Here is a 13,891-nt window from a genome sequence, read left to right on the forward strand (position 1 = left end):
TGTACAGAGGAGTGTATGACGCTGACCAATCAGCGTCATACACTTCTCTCCATTCATTTACACTGCACTAGCGATATAGTTATATCGCTATGTGCAGCCACATACACAAACACTAACATTACTGTAGTGTCCTGATAATAAATATACATCACTACCAGCCTGGACGTGATATTTATTCAGAATCCTGACACATCTTTTCTGTGAGATTCCAGCAAGGCTAGCGTAATCTCGCGAGATTACGATGTAACCTGTCATTTCAAACGAGATTACGCTTGCCTTGCTGGAATCTCACAGAAAAGATTCAGAAGTGTCAGGATTCTGAATAAACATCACGTCCAGGCTGGTAGTGATGTATATTCATTATCAGGACACTACAGTAGTGTTTGTGTATGTGGCTGCTCATAGCGATATAACTATATCGCTAGTGCAGTGTAAATGAATGGAGAGAAGTGTATGACGCTGATTGGTCAGCGTCATACACTCCTCTGTACAACGCCAACTTGGTCTAAAGTAAAACACGCCCACTTGGGCATTAAGAAACTCATTAGCATAAAATGAAAAATCGCTAATAAAGTGGTAAAAATAGATTGTTTTTCTAAATAAAAAGCATTACTGTCACCTACATTATAGCGCCGATCTTCTTATATAGGAGATAGGGCACTTATAATGTGGTGACAGAGCCTCTTTAAGAAGTATCCTAGTGTCGCTTTATGTAAGTCAAAAAAATGAATACTGCAATTATTGAAGAGGTTGTCTGCATTGGACAATCATTTTTTGTTTGAAGGATCCCCAAAAATTAATACGATCGCAGTTTGTCCTGTTGCTGGGACCAGGGCCGGCCCTAGGACAGATGGCGCCCTGTGCGAAATGATCTTTCGGCGCCCCACCCCATCATTAAAAAAAAAATGCACCATAAAAAAAATTATAATGCCCCTTTAGTGCCCCCATACAGTATAATAATAATATTTAATAATATAATATATTACAACCCCTTCAAGGACACAGTATTTTGTCCTCTAATTGTGCCCACAGTATTATGCCCCCTGTAGTACCCCTACACAGTATAATGTCCAGTTAGTGGCCCCCAAACAGTATAATGCCCCCCTGTAGATTTTGCCATATAGCCTCCCTGTAGACAGTGCCATAATCCCCCACCTCAATTTTTGTAGATCGTGCCATACAGCCCCCCACACCTCCCCCTTGTAGACAGTGCCATACAGTCCCCCACCTCCCCCTTGTAGACAGTGCCATACAGTCCCCGCACCTCCCCCTTGTAGACAGTGCCCCCAAACAAAAACAAAAATTGTACTCACCTAGGCCCCGTTCCCATGACGAACTGAGCTGCTCCATGACGGGACCCTAGTACAGAGTTTCCCAACCTTTTCGGACTGGAGGCAGCACTGGAAAAACAAAATTTCCACTGGGCCCGCCTACCAAAAATTGTTTTGAGAAAGACAGAAAACGGCTAAGAACAAGCACTCCACTCGTACGATCATAGAGTCTGCAATGCTGTGACCGGGGATTCCGCTTCAGGAGTTTTCCCTGATGTCAGTGTCCATATATGGACAGAGGCATCAAGCAGCGCTCCAGGACCGGAATCCCCGGCCACACGGGGATTCTGCTCCTTCAGGGAGCTACGGTGGCGCTATCTTGGAAGGGGGGGGTTGATATCTACAGGGGGGCACTATAGCGGAGCAAGGGAGGTATCTCCCTGCTCTGCTGTCTACTAGCGCTGCTGTAGCTGAAGGGAGCTACAGTGGCGCTAGTAGACAGCAGAGCAGGGAGATATCTCCCTGCTCTGCTATAGTGACGTCGCTACCGCTATAGCAGCCAGAGCAGCTGCTAGCGGCGCCACCGCCCTCATGCCCGGTGTCACCGCTAGCAGCCGCTATGGCTGCTACAGCGGTAGACACTAAGTGAAGAAGCGCCCGGGTGCGACTGCAGTTAGTGTGTGTATCCCCGCTGGTAGTTGCAACGGCGCGGGGATACACACACCCGCTGGCGCCCCTCTTGCCGTGTGGTGGCTGGCGCCCTGTGCGACCGCACTGGTCGAACATAGCTAAGGCCGGCCATGGCTGGGACCACCAGTAATCAGCTGTAATCTGTGGGTGAATCTGGTAGCAATTGTTGTATTCCCCTGCAACGCCATCACAAGAAAATAAGGCATTACATGATTCCCATTTAAATCAATGGGTTGTCCGTGAAGTGCACAGACGTGCTGAATCCTTTAAGGCTCACCACATCACCCGGTGGTTTACACAACATTTGCCAGTAGATATTGGTAAGGATATTTTTCCATGCTTCTTGTAAACACCCCCAAAGTTCAGTCTTAGGCCCACTGCACACGGCCTTAGCCATAATCCCGGTCTGTGTTTGTGGGCCGTGCTCCCATTATAAAGTATGGGAGCACGGTCCGTAAAATAAAAAAAATAGGACTGTCCTATTTTTTACGGTAGCTTTCTACGGCCTGGAGACCTTCCCGGCCAATATATCAGAGCTTGCACACGCTGGGAGATGTAATAAGCACAGAAACAGTGCTAACCGGCCTAAGTGATCGCATTATAATCCCTGATGACGTACACCACAAACTAGAGGACACAGAAACGCGTAGGATTTCTGCACTAGTGGCAAGGGTCTGAGAGAAAGTGTATATCATAAGGAGAGTTAGTGTTCTGTGGGTGGATGCAACCTTAATACCTGCTGACACTGCTCATTCTCTGACAGCTTGATTTTGCCTATACATAGACACTTATGGGCTTAATAGCCAGTTTTAATATCAAGAATTTAATAAATATCAATACTTTTAATCATTCTTCTAGACTGTATTTAACGTAAATATACAGGAAGATGTCCGTCGGGCATAGAAATTAATGGGTCTATAATTACGTATAAATTCTACGGTCGTGTGCATTGGGCCTAATGGTAAGTTCAAAAGGAAGCGTAAATACACCGGAATTTCCACAACGGATTTCATTGCAGAAAATCCGCAGCATGATACAGTAGCATCAAAGAGGATGAGATTTTACTAATCTCATCCACATGCTGCGTAAATGATGATCAGAAAAAACGTTCAGAAATTTACCTGCGGTGCGGATTTTTAATTCGCATCATGTCAAATGTGTTTGTGTAATTGCTGCTTATCTCCTGCAGGTTTTCCTCATTGAATTCAATGGGGAGGTAAAATCGGCAACACATAGCAGATGTTGCGTTTTTGCGGCGGATTCTCAGAGATTCAGCTGCAAAAAACGCAACTCAGAAAATAAAAAAAATCTTAAACTTACTCAGAATTCTGTGTTTCTTCATCCAGGCCGGCCTCCTGGGATGCAGCGGTGAAATGGGATGAAATGTCATCCCAGGGCTGCAGGACATCAGGATGTCGGAGGGACGCATCGCCATTGTAAGTACCCATTTTTTTTTAAGTGCAGGATTTCTGCAGTGGACATTTCGGCCCAAAAAACATTTGGTGCGGGTTTTTGTCCAGAATTCCCCATGGCGACCAGGGAGGATACGCTGTGTGCTTTTACGCAGCGTACCTACCCTGTGTGAATATATAAGTTGGGTGCACATGATGATGTTGAAGGCCAGTTGTCACAAAGGGTCTGTGGACCCACTGGGCCGTACCACCTTGGCGGTAAGGCAGCTGCCAACAGGGCGCAGGTGAAAGTCTATAGTTCGTATAGGTACCTGTGGCAGCTCAAACAGCAGCAGGGCATGCTCGGCTGGGACTAGGCAGCAGGCAGACGTCAGGCGAGGTGAAGCAGGTCAGACGTGGATACAGCACAACATGACTTTGGCACAGCACAGTGCTCGACCAGGAAGGTATGGAATGCTAGGAACAGGAACAGGAACAAGAACAGGAAGCACACTAGGAGGCCAACACATAGACATACTAGGAATACACAACAAAGCTCAGGCGTGGGAGGATGGGGGCTGGGATCTTCTTATAGCCCAGGGTTCTCGGAAGCAATTAGCTCAAATCACCAACATGTGTGCGCTCTGGCTTCTTAAGTCTGAACTGAGCTCGTGAGCGCACCCTGGTGGTCACTGTGGAGCAGGACGGCCGTATGTGCAGACATCTCTTTAGAGAAGGGCGTCGACTGGATGTAAGGAGTTCGTGGTCAGCGACCACGGACGTTACACCAGTCCATTGTTTTGAGCACATCAGAAACTTTAAGGCTGGGTTCACACGACCTATTTTCAGACGTAAACGAGGCGTATTATGCATCATTTTACGTCTGAAAATACGGCTCCAATACGTCGACAAACATCTGCCCATTCATTTGAATTGGTTTGCCGACGTACTGTGCCGACGACCTGTCATTTACGCGTCGTCGTTTGACAGCTGTCAAATGACGATGCGTAAAATGACTGCCTCGTCAAAGAAGTGCAGGACACTTCTTTGAAACGTAATTTGAGCCATTTTTTACTGAATTCAATGAAGAACAGCTCAAGATTACGGGCGTCAATGACACCTCGAAAAATGCGAGGAGGAGCATTTACGTCTGAAACGACAGAGCTGTTTTCTCCTGAAAACAGTCTGTAATTTCAGACGTAAAAGCCAGTTAGCGTGTGCACATACCCTAATAGGTACATCTAGATCAAAGGAGTGGGGTTTGAGTTTTTTCCCCCAGAAAGTATTGTGTGGTGTATTAAAATTTGTTTGCATGTATCAATATTAACAGTGCCTTTAATTAAAAACAAATCACCAAACTCAATATTGTCCTACATTCCCAAACTTTCACTGATCCACCACCATGACTGATGGCTGTAGATATGGTTTGAAGAGTCTTTCATTGCTTTGGCAGTATACACTGCGTTCTGGTTCCAGAGTGCTTACCTAGACTTAGTCAATATCTCAAATGTATAAGGGTATGCTCAAACGCTGTGTTTTCAGGAGCATTTCGGGGGGCGTAAACCCCCCTGAAATCTGCCAGAGAAAACGGTAGCTGAACACCTACAAACATCTGCCCATTGAATTCAATGGGAAATACAGTGTTTCATTCAGACGGGGCATTTTATTTACGCCGTTTGTCTGAAAACAGCTCCGTGATTTTCAGCCATTTTTTTATCTAGGCGTGTGAACATACCCTTAAAGTCCTAGTGCAAATTTTCTCTTTATACCTATTTTCTTTTTACAGTAACGATTTATTTACAGCTGTACCTACTTTCCAACCCATAGAGTTGAGTAGTATTTTTAGAGTGGAAGGACAGAGACAAGCACATGTGGATTTTTTTAGATCTGAAGTTTTTTCTCTTATATAAAACTAAAATATTAAAGTGAATGTCTACCTTTGAATTCCATTTTTGAAATTTTTTTCTTCTGCATAGGTCCAAAATTCTGTGCTGATGAATTACGGTACATAATATACACTATATGGCTAAAAGTATGTGGACACCTGACCATAACACGTATACAAGCTTGTTGGACATAATATTCCAAAGCCATGGGTGTTAACATGGAGTTGGACCCCTTTTGAAGGTATAGCAGTCTACACTCTTCTGGGAAGGCTTTCCATAGGATATTGGAGTGTGTCTGTGGGAATATGTGCCATTTAGCCAAAATAGCATTTGTAAGGTCAGGAACAAATGGTGGAGGAGAAAGTCTTGCTTGCAATCAGCATTCCAAATCATCCCAAATGTGTTCAACGGGGTTGAGGTCACGACTTCGTGCAGGTCACTTGAGTTCCACCACACCAAACTCGTCAAACAATGTCTTTATGGTCCTCGCTTTGTGCACAGGGGCACACTCATGCTGGTACAGGAAAGTACCTTACCCAAACTGATGCCACAATGTTGGAAGCATACAATTGTCTAAAATGTCTTTGCATGCTGTAGTATTAACATTACCCTACAAATAAGAGGCCTAGCCCAAACCCTTCAAAAACAGCCCAGACCATTATCCTTCCTCCAGCAAAATTTTAAAGCAGGCACTATGCATTCCATTAGATAGCGTTCCCCTGGCATCTGGCAAACTCAGATTCATCCATCAGAGTGCCAGACTGTGAAACGTGATTAATCACCTCAGAGAACAGGTTTCCCCTGCTCCAGAGTCCAGTGATGGCGTGATTTACACCCCAGCAGCCAGCACTTGGCATTGCGCATATTTAATCTTACACTTGTGTGCAGTTGCTAAACCATGGAAACTTCTATCATAATGCTCCTGTTGCACAGTTCTTGTCACTTTTAGAGGCAGTTTGGAACTTTACAAAGTAATGATTTACAGCAAACACAAATGGTTCAATGCTTATATGGATACTAACCTGTCAACAAACTTTGCATAAATGAATAGTACAAGCGAATATAAGAAACTTTTCAACAAATCTAATTAGAGAAAAAAAATCCTCTTTCTCCGCTTATAAGCCCCCCACCAGCTTTTTTTTGTCTCCTCAAGATGAGACGACAATCAGTTCACTGAGGGATCAAGTTACAGCTACCCATAGATGTCTATTGAGAGAGAAGGGGGAGGAGGAGAGCAGTAGCAGAGTGAGAGAGACTTACTACTTACCTGGCAGGGGAGATACCATGATCACTAAGGTGAGATTGGGACTTTGTTGCCAGGTTCTTGCTCCTCGGCCTTTGGCTTAGACCATGTGTAGTAGGGTCCTAATCTGAGGTTAGTAATCATCTCTGCCGGTGGGTTGGTCGCCATCGTAGAGGGATGACAGCACACCAAGGAGAGGGGCAGAGAACCACATGGTTGATGCTATCGGTCGGGTAGCTGGAAAGTCCGAGTTGCTAAGTGCCCCAGGAGTGGTGACCCTGGGGTGCCCGAACTCACTGGGGGTGGAATCCCACTGAGTGATGGCACATTTGCACGCACTTGTCTTTTACGCTATTTGAGCACACACCTTTATTTTCCAAGCCTTCTGGCTGGGAAATGAGGAATTTTTAGATCTGGCGAATGTCCAGGCTGTATCACAGCACACATTCACTTATTTAATTTTGTTTTTTTCACTGTGTGTTTGTCACGTGTGTCACAGGATTTTTGGATGCGGTGCCCTTTTGGGACCCTTCCAAGGTCTAAGGGGAAAATGTGTGGCCTTCTGGTTCCTTTTTCCCCTGCAACCCGGCCTCCCTTCTTCGGAAAGGAGGTACAACCAGATACAGGCTCCAACGTGGACACTGGGGTGGCAGCCCAGGTAGAAGTCTTGGAGTGTTGTTGGGTCCCCCTTAGCTTTGGCAAGGGTGATCATTGATCCTCTTGGCCTATGGTTTGGAGGATCGGGGAATGGTTATGCGGAGCCTCTCTCCTTTAGGAGTAGGGCTGCGATAGACCGCATCCTTTGTGCACTTTTTTTGTGTGGCACCGCTGCACTTTTTTTGCACTTTGGGTGACAGAAAGCACGACTCGGACTTTCAAAAAAAAAAAAAAAAAAAGAAGCAGAGTGAGAGAGATGCATAAAATGCTGCTGCAGCTTCTGGTAAGATTTATATGTCATCCGAGTGCTGGATTCTCAGCTTACTGCTGTATAATCCCATCCATGCTGCTGCTGTTTCTTAGTATGTGCTAGATAGGGATAGACGAGTAAGATTCTCCTTTTCTCTTTGTGCAATGAATGGGAGACATGATAGTAGTTAAGCTACACCTACTAGCAAAAAATTGAGAATTAGTTTCATAACTTAGATGTGATAGGTTACAGGTGGATCCTGCGTGTCAGAGACATGCTGTCACTGAACCCGTCAGGTCCGCAGGACTGACGGATTCAGTGAATAGCGTTAGATAGAGCTGTTCTGTATGGAGAATACAGAGCAGCTATATCTAAAAAAGTAAAACACATTTTTTATAAAACGTATTTGTAAAGTTGCACCAAACACACTGATACACATTTTTATTAAAAAAATAATTTGCCTTTCAAAGGTGAACATAGTCTTCAAGAGGTGTGTCCTAATACTTTTGTCCATATAGTGTATCTAGTTCCAATGAACTTTGGCCTGCATTTTATAGTTCTTCCCCCTTTTCTTTTTATACCTACCACTACTTCGCCCCCTAGTGACGTTTTTCTTTCCGTTTATAACTATGAAAAAGAATGTTACATATGTATTTATTTATTATTTATTATCAATTGATACAATTAACTTTTAGTACCATTCATTATATATATATATATATGATATGTGATAAATGTATAATATAGATTTTTGCTTTTATCAGTTTCTGTGCGCTGCCCTACTTTAACCTGAGACCTTTTGGTACCAGGTCAAACTGTCCTATATAACTGATATATTTAAAGGAGTTTTACTATCAGGGACATTTATGACATATCCACAGGACCCGCACCTACACTACCGGTCAAAAGTTTGGGGTCACCCAGACAATTTTGTGTTTTCCATGAAAACTCACACTTATATTTATCAAATGAGTTGCAAAATGACTAGAAAATATAGTCAAGACATTGACAAGGTTACAAATAATGATTTTTATTTGAAATAATAATTTTCTCCTTCAAACTTTGCTTTCGTCAAAGAATGCTCCATTTGCAGCAATTCCAGCATTGCAGACCTTTGGCATTCTAGCTGTTCATTTGCTGAGGTAATCAGGAGAAATTTCACCCCATGCTTCCAGAAGCCCCTCCCACAAGTTGGATTGGCTTGATGGGCACTTCTTGCGTACCATACGGTCATGCTGCTCCCACAACAGCTCTATGGGGTTGAGATCTGGTGATTGCGCTGGCCACTCCATTACAGATAGAATACCAGCTGCCTGCTTCTTGTCTTGTTTGCCTGCAGCAATTTTCTACAGCCATGGCTCATAGGACATTGATAGACAGATAGATAGATAGATAGATAGATAGATAGATAGATAGATAGATAGATAGATAGATAGATAGATATAAAAGCGACACTTACCTTTACCACAGGATATGTCATAGATGTCAGATAGATGCGGGTTCCACCCCTGGGACTCGCACCCATCTCTAGAATGGGGCCCCCTAAACCCTGTTTTACCACTCTGTGTTCCTGTTGAAGCGTGTGATTTCCGACCATGTTAGATGAAAACAGCATAGCGTGCGAGCTACGCTGTTTCCATAACTGCCATCCACTACTATCGGAGTTACGGAAACAGTGTAGCTCAGCGAGCTACACTGTTTTTATCTAACATGTTTGGAAATCACACGCTTCAACGGGCATGCAGAGCGGTAGAACAGGGTTTATTGGGCCCCATTCTAGAGATACACTACCGTTCAAAAGTTTAGGGTCACTTAGAAATTTCCTTATTTTTGAAAGAAAAGCACAGTTTTTTTCAATGAAGATAACATTAAATTAATCAGAAATACACTCTATACATTGTTAATGTGCTAAATGACTATTCTAGCTGCAAACGTCTGTTTTTTAATGCAATATCTACATAGGTGTATAGAGGCCCATTTCCAGCAACCATCACTCCAGTGTTCTAATGGTACATTGTGTTTGCTAACTGTGTTAGAAGGTTAATGGATGATTAGAAAACACTTGAAAACCCTTGTGCAATTATGTTAGCACCGCTGTAATCAATTTTGCTGTTTAGAGGAACTACAAAACTAACCTTCCTTTGAGCTAGTTGAGAATCTGGAGCATTACATTTGTGGGTTCGATTAAACTCTCAAAATGGCTAGAAGTAGAGAGCTTTCATGTGAAACTCGACAGTCTATTCTTGTTCTTAGAAATGAAGGCTATTCCATGCGAGAAATTGCCAAGAAACTGAAGATTTCCTACAACGGTGTGTACTACTCCCTTCAGAGGACAGCACAAACAGGCTCTAACCAGAGTAGAAAGAGAAGTGGGAGGCCCCGCTACACAACTGAGCAACAAGACAAGTACATTAGAGTCTCTAGTTTGAGAAATAGACGCCTTACAGGTCCTCAACTGGCAGCTTCATTAAATAGTACCCGCAAAACGCCAGTGTCAACGTCTACAGTGAAGAGGCAACTCCGGGATGCTGGCCTTCAGGGCAGAGTGGCAAAGAAAAAGCCATATCTGAGACTGGCTAATAAAAGGAAAATATTAATATGGGCAAAAGCAAGGAAGATTGGAAAAAAGTGTTATGGACAGACGAATCGAAGTTTGAGGTGTTTGGATCACACAGAAGAACATTTGTGAGACGCAGAACAACTGAAAAGATGCTGGAAGAGTGCCTGACGCCATCTGTCAAGCATGGTGGAGGTAATGTGATGGTCTGGAGTTGCTTTGGTGCTGGTAAAGTGTGAGATTTGTACAAGGTAAAAGGGATTTTGAATAAGGAAGGCTATCACTCCATTTTGCAACGCCATGCCATACCCTGTGGACAGCGCTTGATTGGAGCCAATTTCATCCTACAACAGGACAATGACCCAAAGCACACCTCCAAATTATGCAAGAACTATTTAGGGAAGAAGCAGGCAGCTGGTATTCTATCTGTAATGGAGTAGCCAGCGTAGTCACCAGATCTCAACCCCATAGAGCTGTTATGCGAGCAGCTTGACCGTATGGTACGCAAGAAGTGACCATCAAGCCGATCCAACTTATGGGAGGGGCTTCTGGAAGCATGGGGTGAAATTTCTCCCGATTACCTGAGCAAATTAACAGCTAGAATGCAAAAGGTCTGCAATGCTGGAATTGCTGCAAATGGAGCATTCTTTGACGAAAGCAAATTTTTAAGGAGAAAATTATTATTTCAAATAAAAATCATTATTTCTAACCTTGTCAATGTCTTGACTATATTTTCTAGTCATTTTGCAACTCATTTGATAAATATAAGTGTGAGTTTTCATGGAAAACACAAAATTGTATGGGTGACCCCAAACTTTTGACCGGTAGTGTAGGTGCGGGTCCTGTGGATATGTCATAAATGTCCCTGATAGTAAAACTCCTTTAAATATGTCAGTTATATAGGACAGTTTGACCTGGTACCAAAAGGTCTCAGGTTAAAGTAGGGCAGCGCATAGAAACTGATAAAAGCAAAAATCTATTGAAAAATCAACTCATTTGATAAATATAAGTGTGAGTTTTCATGGAAAACACAAAATTGTCTGGGTGACCCCAAACTTTTAAACGGTAGTGTATACAGTAGAAAATTTCATTGCACCAGGTCAATATTATTGTTAAATGTATAATTATCACTGTTATCTTATATTATCTTAAACAATGGATTGGGGTTGCACGATGCATCGAAATATTGATACTATTTAGATGCCGTGCACCCTCAAATGGTTCAATACCATTAATTCATGTATTTCGATACTACGCAGTGCGGCCGCACAGCCCAGTATTGTAACAGATGAATGCAGTCACTAGCAAAATGTGCGGCGGCACTGGCCCTGAACACAGAGAACATGGTGAGCACTAGAACTCAGAACTCTTCAGTGCCAACCACATCACATCATTCAGATGGCGCGGGCACAAATGTGATCAGGAGCGGGGCAATGGCTGTATTACACAGCCACAGCCCCGCTCTAACGGCGGAGATAAGACAAACCTCTCTCTGCCGCTATCTCCTTGAATGCCGTGATCAAAGCTGACCACGGCATTCAAAAGGAAAATGAGCAGGCGGGACACCCCTTTGATCGCGTCACAGGAAATCCAGGTAACGCGATTGAGGGACATACCATATATGGAGAGACTGGCCAGGGTCCATTGAAGGATCCCAGGGCTGTCTAACCACATTTCCTGTTGTTAGGCCATACTTAGATATGGGACAGTACATTAAAGTTTAAAAATAAAAGTAAAAAAAGTACGATTAATAAAAAAATAATGTTAAATAAAAAAAATCTGTAAAAATACACAAATGCACATTATATACAATAAACATTTTTTAAATAAGTCCGAATTCATAAAATAATATACATATTTGGTATCGTCACATCCGTAATAAGCTGCACAACAAATGTATAGCGTCATTTATGATGATCGGTGTATGCTGCCAAAATAAAAATATCTATAAATTAATCGGCAATGTGAATCTGTCAAAAAACAAAGTCTCATACAGCTACGTCTAGCAAAAAATTTAAAAAGTTATGAGCGCCGGATGCAAAGAGAAAAAAATAAAAAATTGTTCTGTCCTAATGGCCAAAATTGGCCATGTCCCTAAGGGGTTAACACCAATGTTGCCATTATGTGAGGGAAATTATGGGGTCACCTATTAATGTGAGGCACTTGCTGTTATTAATTTTGAACCACCATGTGTCTCACATTAATAGTAATTAACCCCATCATGTACCTCACACATTAACCCAATGTTGCCCATTATGACTGAGGTACACTGAGGTTAATTACTATTAATGTGAGACACATGGAGGTTCAAAATTTATAACTCCATGTGCCTCACATCAGAATATTAAAGGATTTTTTTTTTTTTTTTTTATTGTTGGCAAAGTATCGTTTTGGTATCGAAAATCGCAATACTAGATGAAGTATCGGCATCAAAATCCAAATTCTGGACAACCCTACAATGGATACTTATGAAAACAGGAAGATGAAATTTATTTTTAAAATTATCAGAAACATACGGTACTTTGTTTTGTTACATGCAATGAGTTAAATCAAACATTAAGTCTTTTAGATGTACAGAATACCAAAATCCTAATTCGAGTAATCAAAGAGATTTGGTACACGGCAATTCGAATCACTAAAACCACAGACTGTCCAATACATATGGTTCACATGGATGTCTACATTTGTCATGAAGAAGGACTATACTAAGAAGGACTATATAATTTGTACTATATATTCAAAACAAATAAGGCCGATTCATATGGTTTGTAGTACATATGTCGTGTAGCATATTCAGTGTAAATGGAAAGCATGGCTGAGCTAGAAATAGGTTACTGCGGGCAGTTTCCCTCAAAACAATCAAGCGCAATGCTAAAACCATCCAGTACATGTGTTATATCATCACAATCTTGTAATAAAATACTAGCTGCACAGAATCTTACTATTTTGAAGATTTCTTGTTTTCGGTTTGATGACCTTGCCATCTCGAGGATCTGGGAATAGAATAATAATGGTGACAACTGGCCTCAGCGGTACTTTGTTTGTCTGTATCCTCTGCTTCTTTTTTGTTCATTGCATTGATCTTGTGTTTCGCCTTGTCTCTAGTGATGTTCTACACTTTGCTGCTCCTCCTACAATGTGCATGCTTTTAGCACTGGAAAGCAAATTGATTGCCAGCAAGATGTTTTTTAAAGCACAACAACTTGACTCAGATGAAATAATGTGCTTGTTCTATTTAGGTAAAAGGAAAAAAAATACTAAATTACCCCTAGGCATTCAATTTCCTGCAGTTATTCTATAATACATTGTTGTAAACCAAATCCTCAAATAAATTAAAAAGGACAATGATGATGATAATGATAATGACCACAATGATGATGGTTATGACAATGAATATGAATTTTCAAGATATTATTATAAAAATTATGTCAATTTCAGCCTTGACAATTATCAGTAGAATAGTTGTGAAATGGGTTTTACTAGTTGAATAAAAAATTTTTTTTAACATCGCATGACCTAGGCAAAATACAATTTTGTGGTGACACCCTCTCCAGTAGTATGATGTAATTAAAAGCAAAAAAAGTGTGATCCCTCTTGTTGGCACTGTACCTCTCAGACGGTTTATTGATATGCCATGTGATTTTAGCCTGAGTAAGAGACCGTTCCGGTCTTGAAATGCTTAACTATTTTACTTGTGTTTTAAAAACACAGCAATAAACCGTAATTTTTCCAATATTGTGGTCATAGACCCCTTTCTTTCATCCCCGAGTCAACGCCAATGCGTATGGAATCGTAAGGACTGCCACGAGCAGACTGCTGAGGGGTACAGAGCCAACAACAGGGATTACCCTTTTTTGCTTTGAATCCCGGGCTGCACTCCTCCACATACAGATAAGCACATCAGGACGTTGTGCTCCTAGTACAACGTCACCAGATGAACACAACT

General features: G+C 42.1%; 1 protein-coding gene across 1 annotated transcript in view; it reads right to left on the reverse strand.

Moving 5' to 3' along the window:
• TRAPPC3L (trafficking protein particle complex subunit 3L) overlaps positions 1 to 13,891 on the reverse strand; it is a 99,029-nt gene that overhangs the window by 51,473 nt on the left and 33,665 nt on the right. The window contains exon 2 of the mRNA XM_075862297.1: positions 12,888 to 13,176. Within this exon, the coding sequence (XP_075718412.1) occupies positions 12,888 to 12,929 (42 nt within the window). The 5' untranslated portion in view covers positions 12,930 to 13,176. The remainder of the gene's footprint in view (positions 1 to 12,887; positions 13,177 to 13,891) is intronic.

Source organism: Rhinoderma darwinii, chromosome 4 (genome assembly GCF_050947455.1).
Source record: "Rhinoderma darwinii isolate aRhiDar2 chromosome 4, aRhiDar2.hap1, whole genome shotgun sequence".
NCBI classification, from domain to species: Eukaryota; Metazoa; Chordata; class Amphibia; order Anura; family Rhinodermatidae; genus Rhinoderma; species Rhinoderma darwinii.